At 34.3% G+C, this 19,490-nt stretch overlaps 1 protein-coding gene across 1 annotated transcript in view; it reads left to right on the plus strand.

Moving 5' to 3' along the window:
- The window catches only part of LOC121479771 (mucin-19-like), a 111,908-nt gene that overhangs the window by 33,581 nt on the left and 58,837 nt on the right, over positions 1-19,490 (plus strand). Inside the window, exons 19-33 of the mRNA XM_041735581.1 lie at positions 96-342; positions 2,563-2,615; positions 2,707-2,807; positions 3,045-3,196; positions 3,699-3,837; positions 4,839-4,943; positions 5,036-5,230; positions 6,019-6,258; positions 6,338-6,494; positions 7,660-7,785; positions 8,619-8,760; positions 9,386-9,417; positions 10,990-11,031; positions 11,560-11,592; positions 19,429-19,467. Of these exons, the coding sequence (XP_041591515.1) occupies positions 96-342; positions 2,563-2,615; positions 2,707-2,807; positions 3,045-3,196; positions 3,699-3,837; positions 4,839-4,943; positions 5,036-5,230; positions 6,019-6,258; positions 6,338-6,494; positions 7,660-7,785; positions 8,619-8,760; positions 9,386-9,417; positions 10,990-11,031; positions 11,560-11,592; positions 19,429-19,467 (1,803 nt within the window). The remainder of the gene's footprint in view (positions 1-95; positions 343-2,562; positions 2,616-2,706; positions 2,808-3,044; positions 3,197-3,698; positions 3,838-4,838; positions 4,944-5,035; positions 5,231-6,018; positions 6,259-6,337; positions 6,495-7,659; positions 7,786-8,618; positions 8,761-9,385; positions 9,418-10,989; positions 11,032-11,559; positions 11,593-19,428; positions 19,468-19,490) is intronic.

Consider the following 19,490-nt stretch of genomic DNA (forward strand, 5'->3'; position numbering starts at 1 on the left):
TGTGAATAATTCACCTGTAAATATCAAGTTAAAGTAAAATTGTTAATTTTCCTGAATGTATACATATTCACTATTTTTTATTCCTATACCAACAGATTCCTCTTGTCCACGTAACCTCGTTTTCAAGTACAATATAAAAGCCTGCAATAAAACTTGTCGATCATTGTCAGAAAGATATAGGAGCTGTGATATAGAAGGTGTTCCATTTGATGGATGCACTTGCCCTGATGGAATGTACCAGAATAATGAAGGGAATTGTGTTCCGAAATCTCAGTGTGACTGCTACGTAAGTGGCGAGGTCATGCAACCAGGAAAACTCATCAATATTAATAACAACAAATGGTATGGAAATTACATATATACTTGTCATGACTTTGAAATTAAAGGACTGTCCTTTTTAGAGAAATAGACTGTTCTTAAAGTCTTCGTTAGACCTGCCGCTTTTTAAATTTTCTACTTCTTACTGAAGTTAGTTATTGCTCTCTTTAAACTTAAGTGCTCACTGCATTATAATGGCTTTATACTGTGTCCTACTTTTGTTTGGTTTTAAATACCAATAGAAAAACATTCTAGCAGTATGTATTCTACATACAGAGAATGCAAAATGGTTTTCTATTGAGACAATGCTTTCTAGTTGTCTCTCAGCATTCACCATTCGACAAACACTTATTAAATAGATGTTTGCCATGTGCCAGGCCTTGTGCTAAGGGCTGAATTTACAAAGATGAGTGAACATTGTCTTGGACTCACAGAACAAAGGTGTTGACTATTGCAAGGAGGTTTGTATACTATAATATGGGAGCAGAAAGGCCAGTCACTACTTGAGGAGATAATGAGAACTTCTCAGAGAAGAACATCATTTGAATTTTCCTAAGAAATGAAACTTTTTCCAGACAAAATTAAAGTGGGAAGAGAGATTTCCAGGAGAGTAAACAGAATGCATTCAAGTAGGAAATGCTTGAAAAGTGTTGCACATGTAGGTTCTTGTTATATAGGATCACACTGGAAAAGTAGACAGTGGCCAGGCTGCACTCAAGTATTTGAACTTAGTTCCTGGGCAGTAAGAGAAATTGAAGAATTGACTTTTTTATAATGGCTAACTAAAGAGGTTGTGATTTTTACAATTTCAGGCAAAGTAATTTACCCATATTTTAATTCTATAAGCAGACATAGCAATTCTTAACAACATGAATGCAAAAATGAAGTAGCCATTCCAAAAATTTTTGGATGTACCTTCTCTCTTTTCTTTAGTTCCATGAAACTATCACTTAGCAATGAACGATTTTTCTTGGCCATTTAAAAGGAAAGCATAGGTAACAACCCCTTTCCATCACAGCATATAAAAAACATTTGGTTGGGGTTTGATAATGATACTTTCTCTGCAGATGTTAAGGAATCATTAGGTTACTTTTTTTAATGAAACTTAGACTATCACCTCCAAATTATGGCTCCCTTTATTATTACCCTATTTCAGACCCACATGAGCTCTTACTGGCATCATTGTGAAGTATAACTTGCCTGTTCTTTTCTTTGCCTTGCTTCTGTCTCGTATTTCTTGCATTACCTCTAAAACGACTAACCTAAAACATTATTCCGATTGTGCCACTTAGCTGTTCAGGAACTTTAATGGTGACAGTTGCCGGAAGAATAGAAACAAGCTTGCTTGGCATTTAAGACCATCTGAAATCTGGCCCTGACTTGCTTTTACCACTTGCCCTTAGCATGCTTCTTGCCTCCTATCCAAACAAATCATTGGCATATCTATTGTTCTTTCTGGCATCACAGCTTCCCATCTTATCAGCAGTATCTGGTGACTCTTACTTGCCCATCAAGATCCAGCCATCATTTTCATGTTGTCTCTGATGTCATGTAGAACCTTGATTGTACATTCCTATGATATGAACAGGGCTGTATCTTATAATTTGGTACATGTAATAGAGTTTGTGAGGCACTGTGTCTCATTCATCTACTTGTGATAAGACTTGTGAATGAGAGGTTAAATTTGCTTTTTGGGGGGAGGGGAGGATCCAATCTCTTTATTGTCAGGGTATCCTCCCTGTGACCCTCCCCTCTCCGAACATATAGAAAAACTCAAAGCCTGAGAGTGTCTTGGGAGGGGAAGTAGAGTGTAGGGAAACCTCTGTGCTCTGCCCTCTGGCCTGGGCAGTGCCAACAGGGAGGGCGCATGGGGAGGGGAGGCCAATTATCCAGCCTGCAGAGGGTGTGACACTGGCTGGGATGTGTGGGGGAGGAGGTGCTTGCTGCCAGATCTCCTGGGACCCACCAGGGGTAGTGTCCAGGGGTGGGTGTCTAGCTTTGGGCCTGGTCCAGTGCACACCCTTCTGCCAGTGGCCATTGCTTCTATCAGGCTGCTTACTGCAAGGCCCCATCCTATGCGTCTGCGTCCTGGCTATGCTCCAGCTCTTCCTCACTGTGTGTCAGCAGCCCCTCCTCATCGCCATCTTCTGGAGCCTGTGCTTCTTCCTGGGGCATGCCTGCCTCAGAAGTTGTATCAAGAAGTTGTCATTGAAGTTTAAATGTATAATTTTCTTCTATTTCCAGTATCTGTCGGGATGGAATTTTTCTTTGCCAGACTCCCATTAATTCAGCCCAACGTAAGTGTTGAAATCATGATACAATCTATCTACTTGGGTTAAAATAAGAAGATCAAGATGCCCTTGATTAACAATTTCCTTTATCCTGCAGAGAATTGTTCTGGAGGAGCCGAGTATGTTGACTGCAGGAACCCTAGGGCACAGGGAAGAGTTGATGGTAAATGTGGCACTTGGAGCATGCCTGGTTTTGATGTAAGTGACATGGCATTGCAGTTTAGCCTTTTCAAACATTTCATTGTGTCAAGATGGATACAAACTAATACATCAGTGAAAAATAGTTGAAGGTCATATTTATTGTGTTATTTTGACTTGTCAAATGTTGGCTCTAAATGTATACTTGGTCTATATTTATGCACTGTAAATTAATGCTGATACTGTGACATGTTAGAATAGTACCTTACAGTGTACATTTTATATTTATTCTCATAGGAGAACTTGCCTTGCAAAGCTGGGTGCTACTGTCCAGTAGGCATGGTGCGAAATTCTAAAGGGAACTGTGTCTTTCCTGAAGACTGCCCATGTTCTTTTGGTGGATCAGAGTATGACCAAGGAAGTGTTACTTTGGTTGGCTGCAACAAATGGTGAATAATCAAGAATTAGTATTTTATATGTTTTGGATATTAGAAAGTACAGTCTGCTTTTATTTTTATAAGAAAGAAGTCATACTTGGTTTGTGTGAAAAATATTGGTCAAATATAGTTTAAAGTGCTCTTTTTAAAATAGAAACTTTAGATTATTTTATTTTTATTGAAGTATAATTGATATACAATATTATATTAGTTTTAGATAACTAAATAAATATAAATAACATAAATAACATGGTGATTCAACAATTATATACATAATGAAATGATCTGTCACCATATGAAGTTATTACAATATTATTGACTATATTCTCTCTTGCACTTTTGGAAATAGAAAGTTCATTTGGCATTTTATATGGTGAACATCATATAATATAATGACAACTGCAAAATTTAAATCAATATAAAACAAGGTTTTTTGCTTCTTTATAAAAGTAGTATGAATATGTGAATCTTGGCATAATATAATTACCACACTCTATCATTTTTTTTCTTTTAGTACTTGCATAAAAGGATCTTGGAGCTGTACACAAAATGAATGTCAGACCGTCTGCCACATCTATGGGGAAGGTCATGTGAGAAGTTTTGATGGTAAAAGCTACAGCTTTGATGGTCTCTGCCAGTACTCATTTGTTGAGGTAATGACTAGTGTGTTTTGTTATAATGTTTTTATTCTTAATAATTAATTTGTAGACGAGCTCTGGAGAATTTTATTGTCAAAATGTGAAGTTTAAAGCAACAGTACCTCAAATGTTTTTCAAAGAAAGTGAAATATAACACAGTGGAATGCTGACTTGGGAGGCAGTAGGCCTAGATTTCAGTCCTGACTTTATCATTTCTTTGATGTAACTCTGGCACATTCCTTAATCCCTCTGTGTCTCAGTTTCCTTATCTGTAAAATGGGGGTGGAAATAGCCACCATAGTATAGTATTGGAACACATACTAAGTGTTCGATAAATGTTAGATATCATCATTTTAAGAGCAGCACTTACAGCAACAATGACAGTTACCATTTTATAAGTGCTTCTTTGCCAAGCAAATTTATTACATTTAATTATGACAATACTCAAAAGTTGTGAAGATGAAGAGATTGAGGTTTAGAGAAGTTAAGCAATATGAACTGCTAAGTAGAAGATGCCATATTCAAACTCAGATCTGTGTCATTCCAGAGTTAATGCTTAGCAGGTGCTAAGCTGCTTCCTAAGTCACATCTAATCACTGAAATTTGAATTGTTTTGTATTTATGTATTAGTTTTGGCTGAATATCAAGTTTCATAAAAATCACAAAGGGAGGAAAACACCTTTATCATCTAGCTATTTTCAGAGCCTAGAACTAAATCGATGGTTATAAACTAGATTATATAAGTTAAGTACTGTTTACCTATGGTCTAATTCTGAACTTGTATAGAAGTAACAGGAAAAGGGCCAAGTGAAAGCAAATTAACTAGGTTGGACTCAGCTAAGACTACTATCTGTATATGCAGTTAAACTCTTGTCTTTTGGAAATTCCCTAATATAGCATATGGTAATTTATTGAGTTTAAGGTATCACTGTCTAAGAATTAGTTGATGCAAATATTGTACTTGAGTTCCACATCACTGATATTTATTAACTATTATTATAATTTACTTCTTAAAGGATTATTGTGGTCGTGAAAATGGCACATTCCGTATTTTAACAGAAAGCATCCCATGCTGTGAAGATGGGCTTACATGCTCAAGAAAAATCATAGTTTCTTTTCAGGTACAGTACTATTTCTCTTTATATATTTTTTCCCTTAGATTATTAATAGCCAGATAAAAATGGTGTTATTGTAAGTCTATCTTAATTTACAGGATCAGAATGTTGTCTTGCATGATGGAAAAGTAACAGCATCCAAAATTACAGAAAGTAAGGAATGTGGATTCAATGGAAATACATATTCTGTGCATACTGTTGGCCTGTACCTGATTCTGAAATTTTCAAATGGAATAACCATAATTTGGGATAAGAATACAAGAGTTTCTGCTATATTGGATCCTCGATGGCATGTATGTATATCATTAATAAGTGATGAACGGGGAAGCAAAATAATTTGTTTCTGAGATAATTTGTCAATGGAAAGTGATAGAGTGGTAGTTTTGGTCATAGAACAAGCCTGCCACATACGGAACCTTATCATGAAACATGAAATGTAATCAAAGATGATAGAATCTGGTAAAAAAAAAATGCAATGAACCTGAGACATTCTAGTTTAACCTTGATTGGCTACTCTAGTTTAAGCATGCTTGGGTACAATTTTAAGGTACCTGGTGAATGGATAAAATTAAGTGTATTTCTTGGGGCAAATATTCTAGGAACCTAGAGTGTATACTCCTGTATAATTTAAAGCTAGTGAATATAATTTGTTTTTTACGATTCTTAAATTGTAAAATTAAATTCTAATTCTCAATCTTAGTTAATACCAAATCTTTTTGTGATATAAAATATCTTGGATTAAACAAGTGTAGACTCTTATCCACAGATTCTAGTTTCCTTACAAAATTTGGAATTTAAAATAGATTTGTGATAGGGTCACCTGGCTGGCTCAATCAGCAGAGCATATGACCCTTGATCTCAGGGTTGTGAGTTTAAATTCCATGTTGGGTGTGGAGCCTAGTAAAAAGAATAATAAAATAGATTCATGGTACTATATATAATCATAATTTCCTTATCTATATGTGTCTATATACAACTGTAGTATTGCTCATTTTTAAATTTTCCTTTCTGATCTCATCTCTTAATATCTCTGTATCCATAGTGCAACCTACTTGTTGATTTCCCTTTCTGATCTCTGTAGGGCAAAGTGTGTGGTCTTTGTGGAAATAATAACGGTGACCTCAAGGATGATTTCATAACAAGACATTCAACAGAAGCTATTGGAGCACTGGAATTTGGAAATAGCTGGAAAACGAGTCAAAAATGTTCAGACACGCTACAACAAAATTTCCCATGTGACTCAAACCCATACTGTAAAACCTGGGCTGTGCAAAAATGTGAGATCATCCGGGACAGCATTTTCAAAGAATGCCACCACAAGGTAGTGTGGCTCTGAGAGCCGTGACACCGTCCCCCACAAGGTTTTGCTCCCAGAGACTCATGTGCTGTACTCTATCTAGGTGGACCCCGAAGCTTACTTAGAAGCATGTATTGAAGAAGCCTGTGCATGTGACATGCAGGGGAAGTACTTGGGATTCTGCACAGCTGTGGCTATGTACGCAGAGGCATGCAGCGCAGTTGGAGTCTGTGTCACATGGAGAAAACCAGATCTCTGTCGTAAGTAAAGTCCATGTGTTGTTCTTTAAAAATGTAATTAGATCCAATTGTTTTGCTAGGTAATCAGTCTCCCTCTCATATTTCCTATAAATACATATTCTTGGGCAGCCCAGTTTAGTGCTGCCTTCAGCCCAGGATGTGATCCTGGAGACCCAGGATTGAGTCCCGCATAGGGCTCCCTGCATGGAGCCTGCTTCTCCCTCTGCCTGTGTCTCTGCCTCTCTCTCTGTGTGTTTCTCATGAATAAATAAATAAATAAAATCTTTAAAAAATACATATTCTTGTACCTAGAAAGTTTAAAAAACATGTTAATATGTTTATCATGGGAAAAGTACCTATTTTAAAAAATAGAGCACCCAGCACAGCACATCACGTTCAATTTTAGTTACGTAAGTTCTTGTGTTAACAGGAGAAAAATTAAATACTGATGGAAAACATCTCTTATTTATATTTAGATGAACAATGAACTGTTTACTTATCTTGGTATAGTCATATATCCTTAAACATTTACCTCATCTACTACTTTGGGTTAAAGTCCTCAAGAATTATTTTTTAAAACTTTTATAGAGCACTCGTCCAGACAAACTATAAAATGAATATAAGCTGAATCTCGGTATGTATGGGATATGATTAATTTAGCAGAAATCAGTCAACTCTTTCCATTCTAATGGAAAGTATCATGAGAGAGAATATGATAAATGAGAAATATTGCCATTGAATCCACATTTTCAGTTTATCATGCAAAACTGAAATCTTTAGTTACCTCATTCAGGAATGGCTATTTATATATTAAATAAGCCTGATTTCCCCAGACTTATTTTTGTAAGTTAAGCTTGAGCATTGGAATTATGAATCTGGACTATTATCTAAAATATCTCAAAATGGGAAAATCAATAAACTTTTCTACTTCAAACCAACCTTAGTGTGAAGTGTCAAAGGAAAGTGCTGTTTTGATCCTATATGCTTCCCCTCCATTTTTTGTGAACTACTTCAGCTTGTATGGCAATTTGGGTAAAGCCAAAGGGACTTGATAATTCAGACTGATATATTCTAGGTCTGTTTATTGTTAATATCATCCAAAATCCCTTTTAAGAATGCTTTGGAAAATGAAAGGTGAAAATCATCATATAATGAATGGCAGTAATTTGAAATGATTCAATTATAGCTGTCTTCTGTGATTATTATAACGAACCTGGGGAATGCAGTTGGCGCTATGAACCTTGTGGTACAGTGACTACAAAAACATGCAGAGACCAAGTTATTGGCCAGAAATTTTCTGCAGTTTTAGAAGGTAAAGTGTATTTTTGTAATATCTATGAAATAGTGCAAATTATATTGATATTTTAAAACTGAAAAATGATGTTAGTTTCTGCCAATTCAGTCCTATATTTTGTAAATTAATGAATAGATATTTATATTTATCATGATGTTAATATTTCTACATTAGAAACATTTTCTTTAGACATAAATAATTTGTTTAATTATTGGTGGGGGGAAAACACAGTGCTATGATCCCATTGTCAGTTTTTATACCTTCTGTTAGACAATATAATTTATTGAGAATGTAGTTTCAGAATGCAATGTATAGTATAGTCCAATTAACTATATCCCACACTTAAATAGTACTTTCTTCTTAGCATTACATATCTTAGGAAGAAATGGCAAGAGAACAAGATGATGAAAAAACTTCCCAAAGTTGCCTCTGTGTTAGCTCCCAGGCTTTGGGATCTTTCAAACTCATTTTATTATGATATCTGGATCTTCATCTATCCTTATTAAAATAGATATTTAGAACTGGCATTCACATTTCAAGATAGGTGTTTATCAAAGCCTTGTATTATGTTCAACATCATGCCATCATTAAAGTAGCAAATTACTTTAAAATACCTTAGGAAACATTTTAGAAAAAAATAAACCAGCCAAAATTTGTAAGTTGTTAGGTTGATATTCCGTTGCAAGAGTATTTGAATCTTATTCAATTTATATATTTTCATTAAGAATGTGATATCATTTTGCTATTATCTGCTTCAGTTCCTGTAATCATTTACATAACTTTACAAATATATAATGTAGTATGACACATTTCTATAAACAGAAATGAACCGTGGGTCATTTTTCATACAGGTTGTTATGCTAAGTGCCCGGATAATGCTCCTTATCTGGATGAGAACCTCATGAAATGCGTCACTTTATCGGAGTGCAGCTGCTTCTATAATGATATCATACCAGCAGGTGGAGTGATTCAGGATAACTGTGGAAGAACATGGTACATTCTCTATTAAATTTCCAATAAATAATTCTGTTTCTTACAGTTTTATTTAGAAAAAAATTAAAAATATATAGATATAAATTTTAGCTCTCTTATTTCTAAATGAGAAAGCTCATATTGAATTTTACGTAGGTTGTGCCAGTTATTTTGTACTTTCAGTAAATCCACATATCAACAAATGGTTTGTTAAATCTTATAATACAGAAGACAGGACAGAAAAAGTCACTTGTAATTTTAGGTAAAAAAAGTTTTAATTCTGTAAATATAAGATCATGTTTATAGGCTTCAGACAATGACATGGAAGCAAAGAGGGGAAGTCTATAGTAGAGCAGCATGACCATCAGTGTCATGTTTGAAGCCAAAAATGTAAGAACCAAACTTTACAGCTTGACTGCAAAACATTCCTTCAGGTATCAAGAATGCCTCAGTGAAATGATTATGAATAACAAATAGTACAGCATGTGAACAAAATAAGCATATTCCTGGGGAAACAATTATTTACTGTGCTCTTATTTGTTTTTGTTTTGATTTTTCAAGGTTAGACAATTTGTTGTTAAATTTGGGAGGTGTATATCATTAGAAGTTAAAATTTCAACCTCATTTTTTTTAATGTAACTTTCAGCTATTGCATCGCAGGAGAATTGGAGTGCAGTGGTGAGTACTTGCTTTTTACTTGAATTGAACTAGGGAAGGAGAGGTAAAGGCTAGGAATTTTTTCAGATCATCAACAGCAAAGGAGTAGGTACTTAAGGCTTTCAACTGCTCCTTCCTTACTGGTTTGGGACAATTCCACTGCACTGTATTTGTTCACTTCGGGTCACTTCAAAACCAAATCTGCTAAGGTATTCCAACAGCTGGCTAATGGAGGCAGTTCTGCTGCTGCATGGGAGCCCCTGACCATATGTAGGCACTGGGAATTGAGGGAGTGAGACATAAGTCACAATCATTTCATAAGGGAATGGAACAAAAGGTGAGGATTAGATCGATAGAATTAAATGATTGAAGGATCACTTATGAGCAACAGAGATCTTAAGAATAAATCTCAATAAGCTTTAAAAGCATACATGAGCTACTCCTTGTTTTGTATCAGAAAGGGTAGTAAGTAAAATAAACAAGATACAGATAATTCATAGGCAATTTGAGATTTAGATTTTTTTTCACAATTTTTCGTTCTTGTAATAGTAATTTATGATTATTTCAGAAACTGCTTCTGCAAATTCAACATTCACAGGTAAAATAATCATGATTTTCAATGTGTATTTCTGATTTCTTTTTGTGGGAAATCTTTTATAGTTTCACAAAAGTCTGTGCCAGTAAAAAGTATGCTGGTAAATCTGTTATAAAAATTTCAAATTAGAATGAATAGTTATTAGAAAATCTGTCAAAATATTATTTCACTATACCCCTGTGTATTCAGTTAGGAATATGATAGAACATACATTAGGTAATGTATGCTTATTAGTTAAATATCATCATCCAAAGCTTGACATTTTTAGATAGTAATTGGAACAAGTGGAATAAAAATGAGTTGAATGTGATCTCTCATGAAGTAAATATTTTAAAATCATGATTACACTGGGAAGTAATTTGAAAACATAGAAATAAAAAATTAATTTCTCTTTCTTAACTCATATATTTGCTATAAGGACATTTCAGTTATGTCCATTCAAGAGAGTGTGGAGAGAATGCAGTTCAACTTTAGTTTCAGGACGTGTAATTTACTGGCAATATAAGTATACCTAGAATTGCTGCAGTACACTTATATATTCCTGGTGGGATTTTGTTTCCTATAGATTGATATACAGAGATAGTGTCAATTAAGAGACAGTAAATTAAATTGAACCTTAGATTTTGAGAATATATTTAAAATTGTGTTATTGTCTGTAAAATGCTATTTTAAATTTTAGTTACTACTGATCACTTACCTATAGCTAAGTTATAACATGTCAGTGTTCTGAATCTTATTTCTTGGCCCTTAAACAGACCTTATAAAATTCCTATGAGATTTTGGCTAAGTGGTAATAACAGAAAATAGTTATTTTTGATGGACTTATAATAAATCTATAAGGTTATTTGTGTTGATTTAAATGAGAGATTATTTTGTCACTTATCCTCTGAATACAATTTTAGAAATGTTTAGTTTATTGTAAATGTTTTTTTAAACTAAACTTCCCAATAAAATTATTCAAGTAATTTAATTTTCATAGATATTTTCTTCTCCCACAGTTTCTACTACAACAGTTACCTCCATATTAAGCACTGAATCAGGTAAAGAAAAAAAAAAAAGTTTGCCTTTTTAGTTTCTAAATTGGCAGCAAAGTGAATTTGCAATTCTGGCAATTTGGCCCTTTTTTCAAATTTGTCATTCCTTATTTATTTTCTAAATGCCAAATAGCAGAGTCTATATCCAACTGTAATATTGGTGAAGAACATCTTCTCTATTCAGAGGTTATATATCCTAAGAAGAATATTCTACATACTACTAATTTGGAGAAGATGAAGAAAATTCTACTACTGGAGAAAATTCTATGTTAAATTCTTTAAAAGTAATTTGCCATTTCTCTTTTACTAATATCAAGGGATCTTAACTTTAATTGAATGATTTCTAATAAAGCAATAGCCAAAGGAGAGCTAAAGTTTATTGAAATGCGTGAATATCTCAAAAACGAATTTAACTGTTACATTAATAATTGATTTGCATTTTAGATATAAACATGTCACTAGATAAATATTTAATTTTGTCTTTTAACACAATTTAACATACATTCTCAAATATTTGTCTCCTTCTTTGTATAGTAATTACATCAGTAACCAGTAGCTCAGGCACAGGTAAGCCATAATCTTCAACAACCCAACTTAATCAAGAGGGCATTAAAAAAAACCCAAAACCACCTTTTGCAATATTATACCTTTATGATGACATTTTATGGGGAATTTTGTCTTGTTTTAAAGAATGTTTTAGAGGAACGTTTTGGAAAAATGTTATACAAAATTATCTTTTCTTTGCCTTTTACAGGTGGTCTAAGGATTTGAAAGCTTTAATTTTACATTCTAACATCTAATCACCTATAGGATCAAATTTCTTTAAAATTTTAATTTCAAGTTGATCCATTTGACATATAAATATAGATGTTCTCAGAGGCATAATTTCCCCACTATACAAAATTAATTTTTTCCATCATTTTCTCGAATTCAGCAGCTTCCATTCCAATGCTTATGACATCAAGCAGTGAAACAATAGGTAGGTGAATCAGAAAGCTTATAAAATGACAAATACACTTTTTACATATATTAAAAGAGGTTTTTTAAAATTTAAAATATATTTCAATCAACATTATCCACTCATTTGTACTTAGGACTTTTTCTTCCCCCAACTAAACACTATTTCTCTTTCTCTTGTTATTAATTACATTCTCTATTTTTAAAAAATATATGTATATAAGGGTGCCTGGGTGGCCTAGTTGGTTAAGCATCCCACTCTTGATTTTATCTCAAGTCCTGATCTCAGGGTCTTTATATCAAGCCCCATACGGTGCACTGTGCTCAATGGGGAGTCTGCTTGTCTTTCACCTTTGCCCTCTGCTCCTCCCCTTGCATGTACATGTGTGCATGCTCTCTTTCTCACCAAAATAAATAAATTTAAAAATCTTAAAAAATATGTATATGTATTTAAATCCACGATATTTTTCACTGAGGTATAATTGACATATTATATTAGTTTCAGGGAAACCTCATAGTGATTTGGTATTTATATATATTACAAAATGATCACAAGCCTAGTTAACATTCTTGAAATCTCAGACCATGTTTTGGAATCCCTGTATTTCCAACCACACCTAGTTCTAAGCTATATATTCAGTAAATATTGTAGAATAAATGAATGATATTTCTTTTTCCCTATCCCAAATTTCAAATTTGGATTTTTCTCTTTTTCTTTTTCTTTTTCTTTTTTTTTTTTTTTGCGAGGGGGAGGGAAGAGGGAGGCACAGAACTTCTGGGGAAGGATAAACTATTAGATTTATTTATATTGATAAATCTTATACTTTTTACATTTTATTCACTGATGCAATATTCTTTCTCTAAAATACAAATATATAGTGCAAAATGAAGACTATTTTTGGATTGTAATTTTATGTCATGATATAGAATTATGACTATAATTTTGGGTACTTTGGTAATTCTTATTGTCTGATTTATTTGATGATTAATATATGACTTATATTTAAAGAGCAAATATATATATCTTAAAAGTATCAGCCATTATACCATGGAATATCATTAAAAATACCCAACCTAACAAGTTTAGTTCTTACCAAACTTTCTCTTATGTTGTATGCCATTAACAACACTAAGCACTACTGACTTGTTCAGTGTAAATCTTAGAAAGACTGATAGGTTTTAGAAGTATTTTTCCCTATTCTACAGTTGTAAATTTCCTTGCCAAGGCCTAGCTACAGTTTCATCCTGATAGTTCTTCTAGGTTGTTTCTTATACAATGCAGAATAAATTTCCAGCTACATATTATTTCAGCCATAAGCAATGGACTGACTTTCTAATTCTTGGCCTGGTTCTGTTTCCAAGATTAATTTCATTGCTTTATAGTTCTCTTTTGGTTAAAATCATTTGTCCAGCTATTAAAATTGTTGAATCTTGTGACCAAGTAAGGAAATAAAACTACTCTTGACTGTTGATTTGTAAAATTGTGTAGTTATGCATGAATCACAAGGAATTTCAGTAACTATTTCAAGGTAAAGGTGTCATCCTTATCCTATATCACAGTAGGCACTCAGAACAAAGAAAACTGGCATGATTTTTCCAGTTAACATATATGTTTCCTTTCATTTCTTTTCTTTCCCCAAGAATTCAGTTTTGAATATGATATTTGGCAGTTTTATTTTTCCAACATTTGGTATTATAGCAAGCAAACGTTTTATATAAAACAGAAGGTCATGAGTCAGTTAAAGAGTTTTTGTGAGCAACTAATGAAGTTTCAGATAAAAAGTCCAATAAACTTTAAAACACTACAAAAATCTCATCAATTATCTCTACAATACTATTTAAAAACTCCTAAATCTAATGTAGAATTGAGTTTTAGTAAAAATTACTCAGACGATTTTTTCCCTCTGAATTCATGAGGTATCATTTATGACATTTAATGCATAGCCTTGCTGAATCCTAGGGTTTTATTTAATCTCACTAAAGTTCCAGCGAATATTTCATGTTCTATAATATTACTAATTTAGTAAAATGTTGTATTATACTGTATCACAAAGATCAGAAGAAAAAGGAATTTTCTGGTGTGATGTAGAGAGAAATCAGCATTGTTTTTCTTTTCCTTGTTATCTGTATAACCAGAATTATTGCCAGAAATTATCATTTCAAAGATGTGAATCATTAAGGCTGCGTCAACATTTTTCTAAAATCAGTAGACAAAAATAATGTTTTCATGTTAAAATTGTCCATCTGTGCCACATATTGTATGTGTTTGAAGTAAATTTACTCAAATAATCCCAATCTGCAGAAAACATTGGTTATCAGGTTATCAAACAATGATATCCTTCCAGCATTCTTTAATAGTGTAATGTACCTTATCTTATTGCTGGAATAAATCTGTATGTGCTTATTTCCCAGATGAACTGAGGCATACAAAATTGTGGTTATTAGTTAATTCTAAATTTTAAATGTGAACAGCAGTAGTAACACTTGGTTTAACTCTTAGTTCCTCATTCTCTATCCCACATCTTTCTGAGACTATGCCCATATCATACATAACAGGAGGGAATTTAGAAGTCATGCAAGGAATCATTGATTTAGTTTTCCAAAAATCTGTGACTTTTAGGCTTGGATCATACCACTTGTTCATCTTTGTTGATTCACTTAGCTAATTGAATTAAATTGTCTACTTCAGCTTGTGCTATGAACTCAAGGATTGGGTACCAAATATTCAGACTGAAATGTGACATTTCTGAATTTGAACAACCATAAGAGACCACATGCCCATTTACTTCTGACTCAGAAATCATAGCAATCTATATAAAGTCAGTATGGCAATCAGGAGAATCTTAGAAAGTGCTAGTTGCATGTTTACTGGTTGGTATATTTTGCAGTTCTAAAAGGAAAAAAAAAAGCCAAGTCTGGTGGTGGTGTTTTTCATTATCCATGTAGGAATAAAATACTTTATTTTAAGACACACCAACATAACTTTTTTGTTTCCTTTTTAAACTTTGTGTTTTTTTTTCTAATTTCACCCAATAAGCATCATGCCATAGTGAAAATAAAACCACTTAAAATATTTGCCTTGTGAATATTTTTTAAAGAAATAAAGTCTTTTTGTGGAACAATTGCCTTACACAAATTGTAGACTTGAAAGTCACTTTCCATTTCTTTTTAGTGACATTCATGGTGTAAAGGTTGAACAGCAACTGACAAATTGTGATGAATTCATAGCTGCATAATGATTTTTGTTTTTTAGCTTTTTAGGGGTGAGCTGCTTGATCAGTGATGAGAAAAGCAGATGCCAAAATAGGAGTGTAGTCATTATCACTATCAAAGTTTATTGTTACATTCTAAATATAGTATTCATCAACTAAAAATATTTAAATAGATTTTTAAAAGCAGAAGCCTAACATTTCCAGATACAATAAAGCTAGGAAAGCACATCATTTTAAAGGGGTGCTGCCTCTTCATGAACTCTCTACAATATGTGAAAGGATTCTTTCTTAGACATGGAAACCCATTTCACCCAGGATTTTACTTATAGATTAAGTGTTTTAAATGTAATTTCATTTTGGATAATATATACATGCTTTTGAATAGACCCAATGTGATTAGTGGGTTGATTTAATTTAGTCAAAGCTTTTTTACTCTTATTTTCTGCTTTAAGAAATGAGTTTGATATAAAAAATATGATTCTAGAACATATAGGTAAGATTTATGTTTTTAAAAGAGTCTGAGCAGAGGGGACCTATAGGGCATTATGTTCCCTGGATGAAGTAATTTTAATCAAGTACTGGATCAGATGCTTCCCTGAATCAAGGACTTTTCACTGACCATTAGTGTTTTATTTTGTTTTTCATCTATAACTTGAAAGAGTTAAATTATTTTAAAGTTTCTTTCCATAAATTTAAATGAGCTTTCTCAGATGGATGGAAGACATTCTTGCAGATAGAAGCAGAAATTACTAGGTCTTCAGGAGTGAATGATGTTTGTTTGAGTTTACACTCAAGCCTCTTGGATAGAAGCTAAGGTATAATTACACTGTTGCATATATCTTTGAGGTAAAGAGCACAGAAATGAAATTAACTTTTAATGAAACTGAAAAACATTACAGAAAACTTTAAAACACATGGGAACAATAGGCAAAGAAAAAGCTTTCCTCCATTCATTACATATCTCTTTTCTTTTCTATTAAGTAAATGCTTTCAGAGGGTTAAAGTACCCTGAGAAAAATCTAGCCAACCATTCCAATAAGTAAGTTCTTGTAGAATAAAAAAAAAAAAAAGTGCAATTGTGAGGGTTTTTTGGTATGTTTAATTATAAGATCTTTAAAGAGAGCTAAAATGTACTGAGCAGTATTATAAGTGTTTGATGCATTTGATACAAGGATTCTGCGAAGTAGATACCATAATTCCCCTGATATACTAACAAGGAAATGGAAGCTAAAAGAAGTTACGTTATGTTTCCAGGGATGTTTGCTAAAAAAAAGGCTGAGAGAGAATGAAACTTGAGGACATGATCTTCTAGATTACATGCCTAGTGCTGCTGTGTTATTTGAGAAAGAGAATAAGGTTAAATTTAAGCAAAATCAATCAATAAATGGAATATAATGGCATATTACAATTAAAATTTGGGACATAGGTTAAATGGATGGTTTATGTAGTAAACTGCCTTTGAAATTTTAAAAGGCTCATTGAACCTATGGGATACTGGTTCATATAATTAAAAAGTGAGTTTCTGTTACATAACAATTTGATGGCTTAAAATGCGTATTTTATCAAAAGGTTAAAATCTCAGAAGGGCGCAACTATAGTTTATATAGGAACTTTGTTTGTATAAGGAGCTTATTGTAAGACAGCGTCCGTCATGGAAGGAACCTCATTACATCAGGCTAAGATAGAGAGCCACCTGGGTGGAGTGGGAAGCAGAGGTCTGAAGATTCAGAGGTCTGAAGATAGAGACCTAAGATTCTCAATCCCTTCTGTTCCACTTACCAGCTGTATGAACCTAGTTTAAGTCTTTCAACACTCTGAACATGAGTTTTCTCACGTGTTGGGTGGGGAGGACAAAGATCTATGTTAGAGGACTGGAGAAAAGAGTCGGTAGGAGAGTGCCACTTGAGTGTTACACACACAGTTAAGTCCTCAGTAAAATCAACCTGATGACTACTCACCATTGTCCAAAGAAGAAATCCTGATGTAAATTATCTTAGGTTTTTAGCAAAGGAGTTAGATAGGTTTTAGGTAATCAGAAACAATTCTTCCTGGAGGAACATCAACTTCATGGGTTGTTTTTATCAGAAATATAATCTGTTGCAAAACCTGCAAACTTTGCACTACTCAAATTGTTGTTTGTTTGGGAACATGTTATGGATCCTCCTTCACCCTGACATTCAGACATATGTGCTGAGTCCAATGGAATCCACTCAGGGGAAATTAGCAAAATAATTTTTCTATGAGAATGAAAGTGATTCTTAAAGTCATCAGGAAATGCTAGAAGTAGCAGAAAAATGAATTGCCAGGTTTTATTCTAATTGTTCAGTCTCTCCTGAGGTAAGATACAAGCAAGGCAAAAGTAATAAAATTGCTGAAACTCTTTGAAAGAAGTTTAGCAGGAGGAAAGAATAAATGGGCCTACACAGTCACTTGCAAAGGGTTGCAGGAGTACTACTGCATAATGCACAGAGATATCAATATTTTGGTAAAGGCAGCTCTTCCTATTAGCACTCATGTCTTGGCAACAAAAAAGGGATCCACAGGAATGATGATATTGAGTACTTTAGGCATATTAAGTTCATTTAAAAGGGAAAGAAAAGCCGAGTGTCACAGCAGTGGTTATGGATGTCAAAAGGAAAGAGAACAAGAAGGTTCTTTCAGCTTTGATAAGGAAACCATGAAGAAAAGGGGATTGATTCTTTTGTATTCATGGTAGTAAAAGAGAATCCCTATTTTTATCACCACACCCACCATTTCTGACTTCTACCTTTGGAAGTTGATCTGGGGGTGAGGGTGGGGGGAAGCTGTGTTAGTGTAGCCCAACTGGTATGTCCTCCAATCTGTGATGAGTTTAGAGAACTCTTCAAGCCCTGATTAAAGATGGGTCTTTGAGGTCCCCATCTCAATCTAAGAGACCCTGTGGCCCTGTGAGCCCCACTCATCCCAAGGAAAGGCCTGGAGATGTGTTTTCTCATTCCTTTTTTTTTTTTTTAAAGTTTTATTTATTTTTATTTATTTATTATTTATGATAGTTACAGAGAGAGAGAGAGAGAGAGAGAGAGAGGCAGAGACACAGGCAGAGGGAGAAGCAGGCTCCATGCACCGGGAGCCTGACGTGGGATTCGATCCCGGGTCTCCAGGATCGCGCCCTGGGCCAAAGACAGGCGCTAAACCGCTGTGCCACCCAGGGATCCCTGTTTTCTCATTCCTATGCCAAAATCACTTAATCTGTGCCCTACCATCTATGGTGAACTGCTGTGTTACCCTTTACTCCCTGTTGATCAGAGCCTATTCTGTTATGGCATGTTTGAAGAAGAGTTGCTTATGTTCCATGGGGGGCTGCTGCTTTTCATTCAAGGTTGTTCAGTTCAATGTGAATGAGCTCAAATGAGAATCATTGAAATTCACTCAAGGTTCCATCTGGTGTGGGAAATGGCATATGCACCAAAATGTTTTGTAGCATCTCTCTCTCTATCCTGCTACATCATTCTCAGCTTGATAGCGTCTGTGGGGCAAGGCCAAATAGTCATTCTAGGAGATCTTCGCATCCAGATAGGCAATACATTTTAATTCAATGTCCAATTGATATTTGGTCAGTGAGGAATGATTGGATCTGACTTGGTGGGTCTGTGGGTAGAGCATGCATAACACCAAATGAACAATTCTTGCCAATGAAACCATGCCACTACTTTGGAGAATTCTCACAGAAAATTGCTCTCCAACTATCTTACATATTTATCATATCCTTCTGGTGCAGCAAGGAAGAAAGAACACTTTATTACTTATTTGATATGAAGTGGCATTTTATACTAGTCTAACCTAGAACGATTCCATGTATATGATATATACATACTCAAAACACGACTTGAAGCCCATCATGATATGTAGAGGAAGGGTAATCTAAAAAGCAATATGGGTTGGACTCCTGGGGATGGGGTGATTTGGATTTAGTCCAAGCCTACACACTACCTAGCAGCTCTCTTGTAAAAGTCACTTCACTCTTCAGAGCCCAGGTCTTTGGAAGTGCTGGGAGGTGGTGGTGGAGGTGGTGGTGAGGGAGAGAGGCAGAGGGAGAGAGGGAGAAAGGATCTTCAGCAAGATCCATGCACAGCCGGCTGCCCAATGAGGGCCTTGATCCCACAAGCCTGAGATCATGACTCCAGCCAACATTAAGAGTCAGACGATTCACATACTGAGAGACCCTGTTGACCCTCATTTCTCTTTTTCTTCACAGGAACAACTCTAGGTCTTTGGAGTGAACCTTTTAGTACAGGTTAGCATCTTAATTACTGTCTT

This window comes from Vulpes lagopus, chromosome 21 (assembly GCF_018345385.1).
Source record: "Vulpes lagopus strain Blue_001 chromosome 21, ASM1834538v1, whole genome shotgun sequence".
NCBI lineage: Eukaryota > Metazoa > Chordata > Mammalia > Carnivora > Canidae > Vulpes > Vulpes lagopus.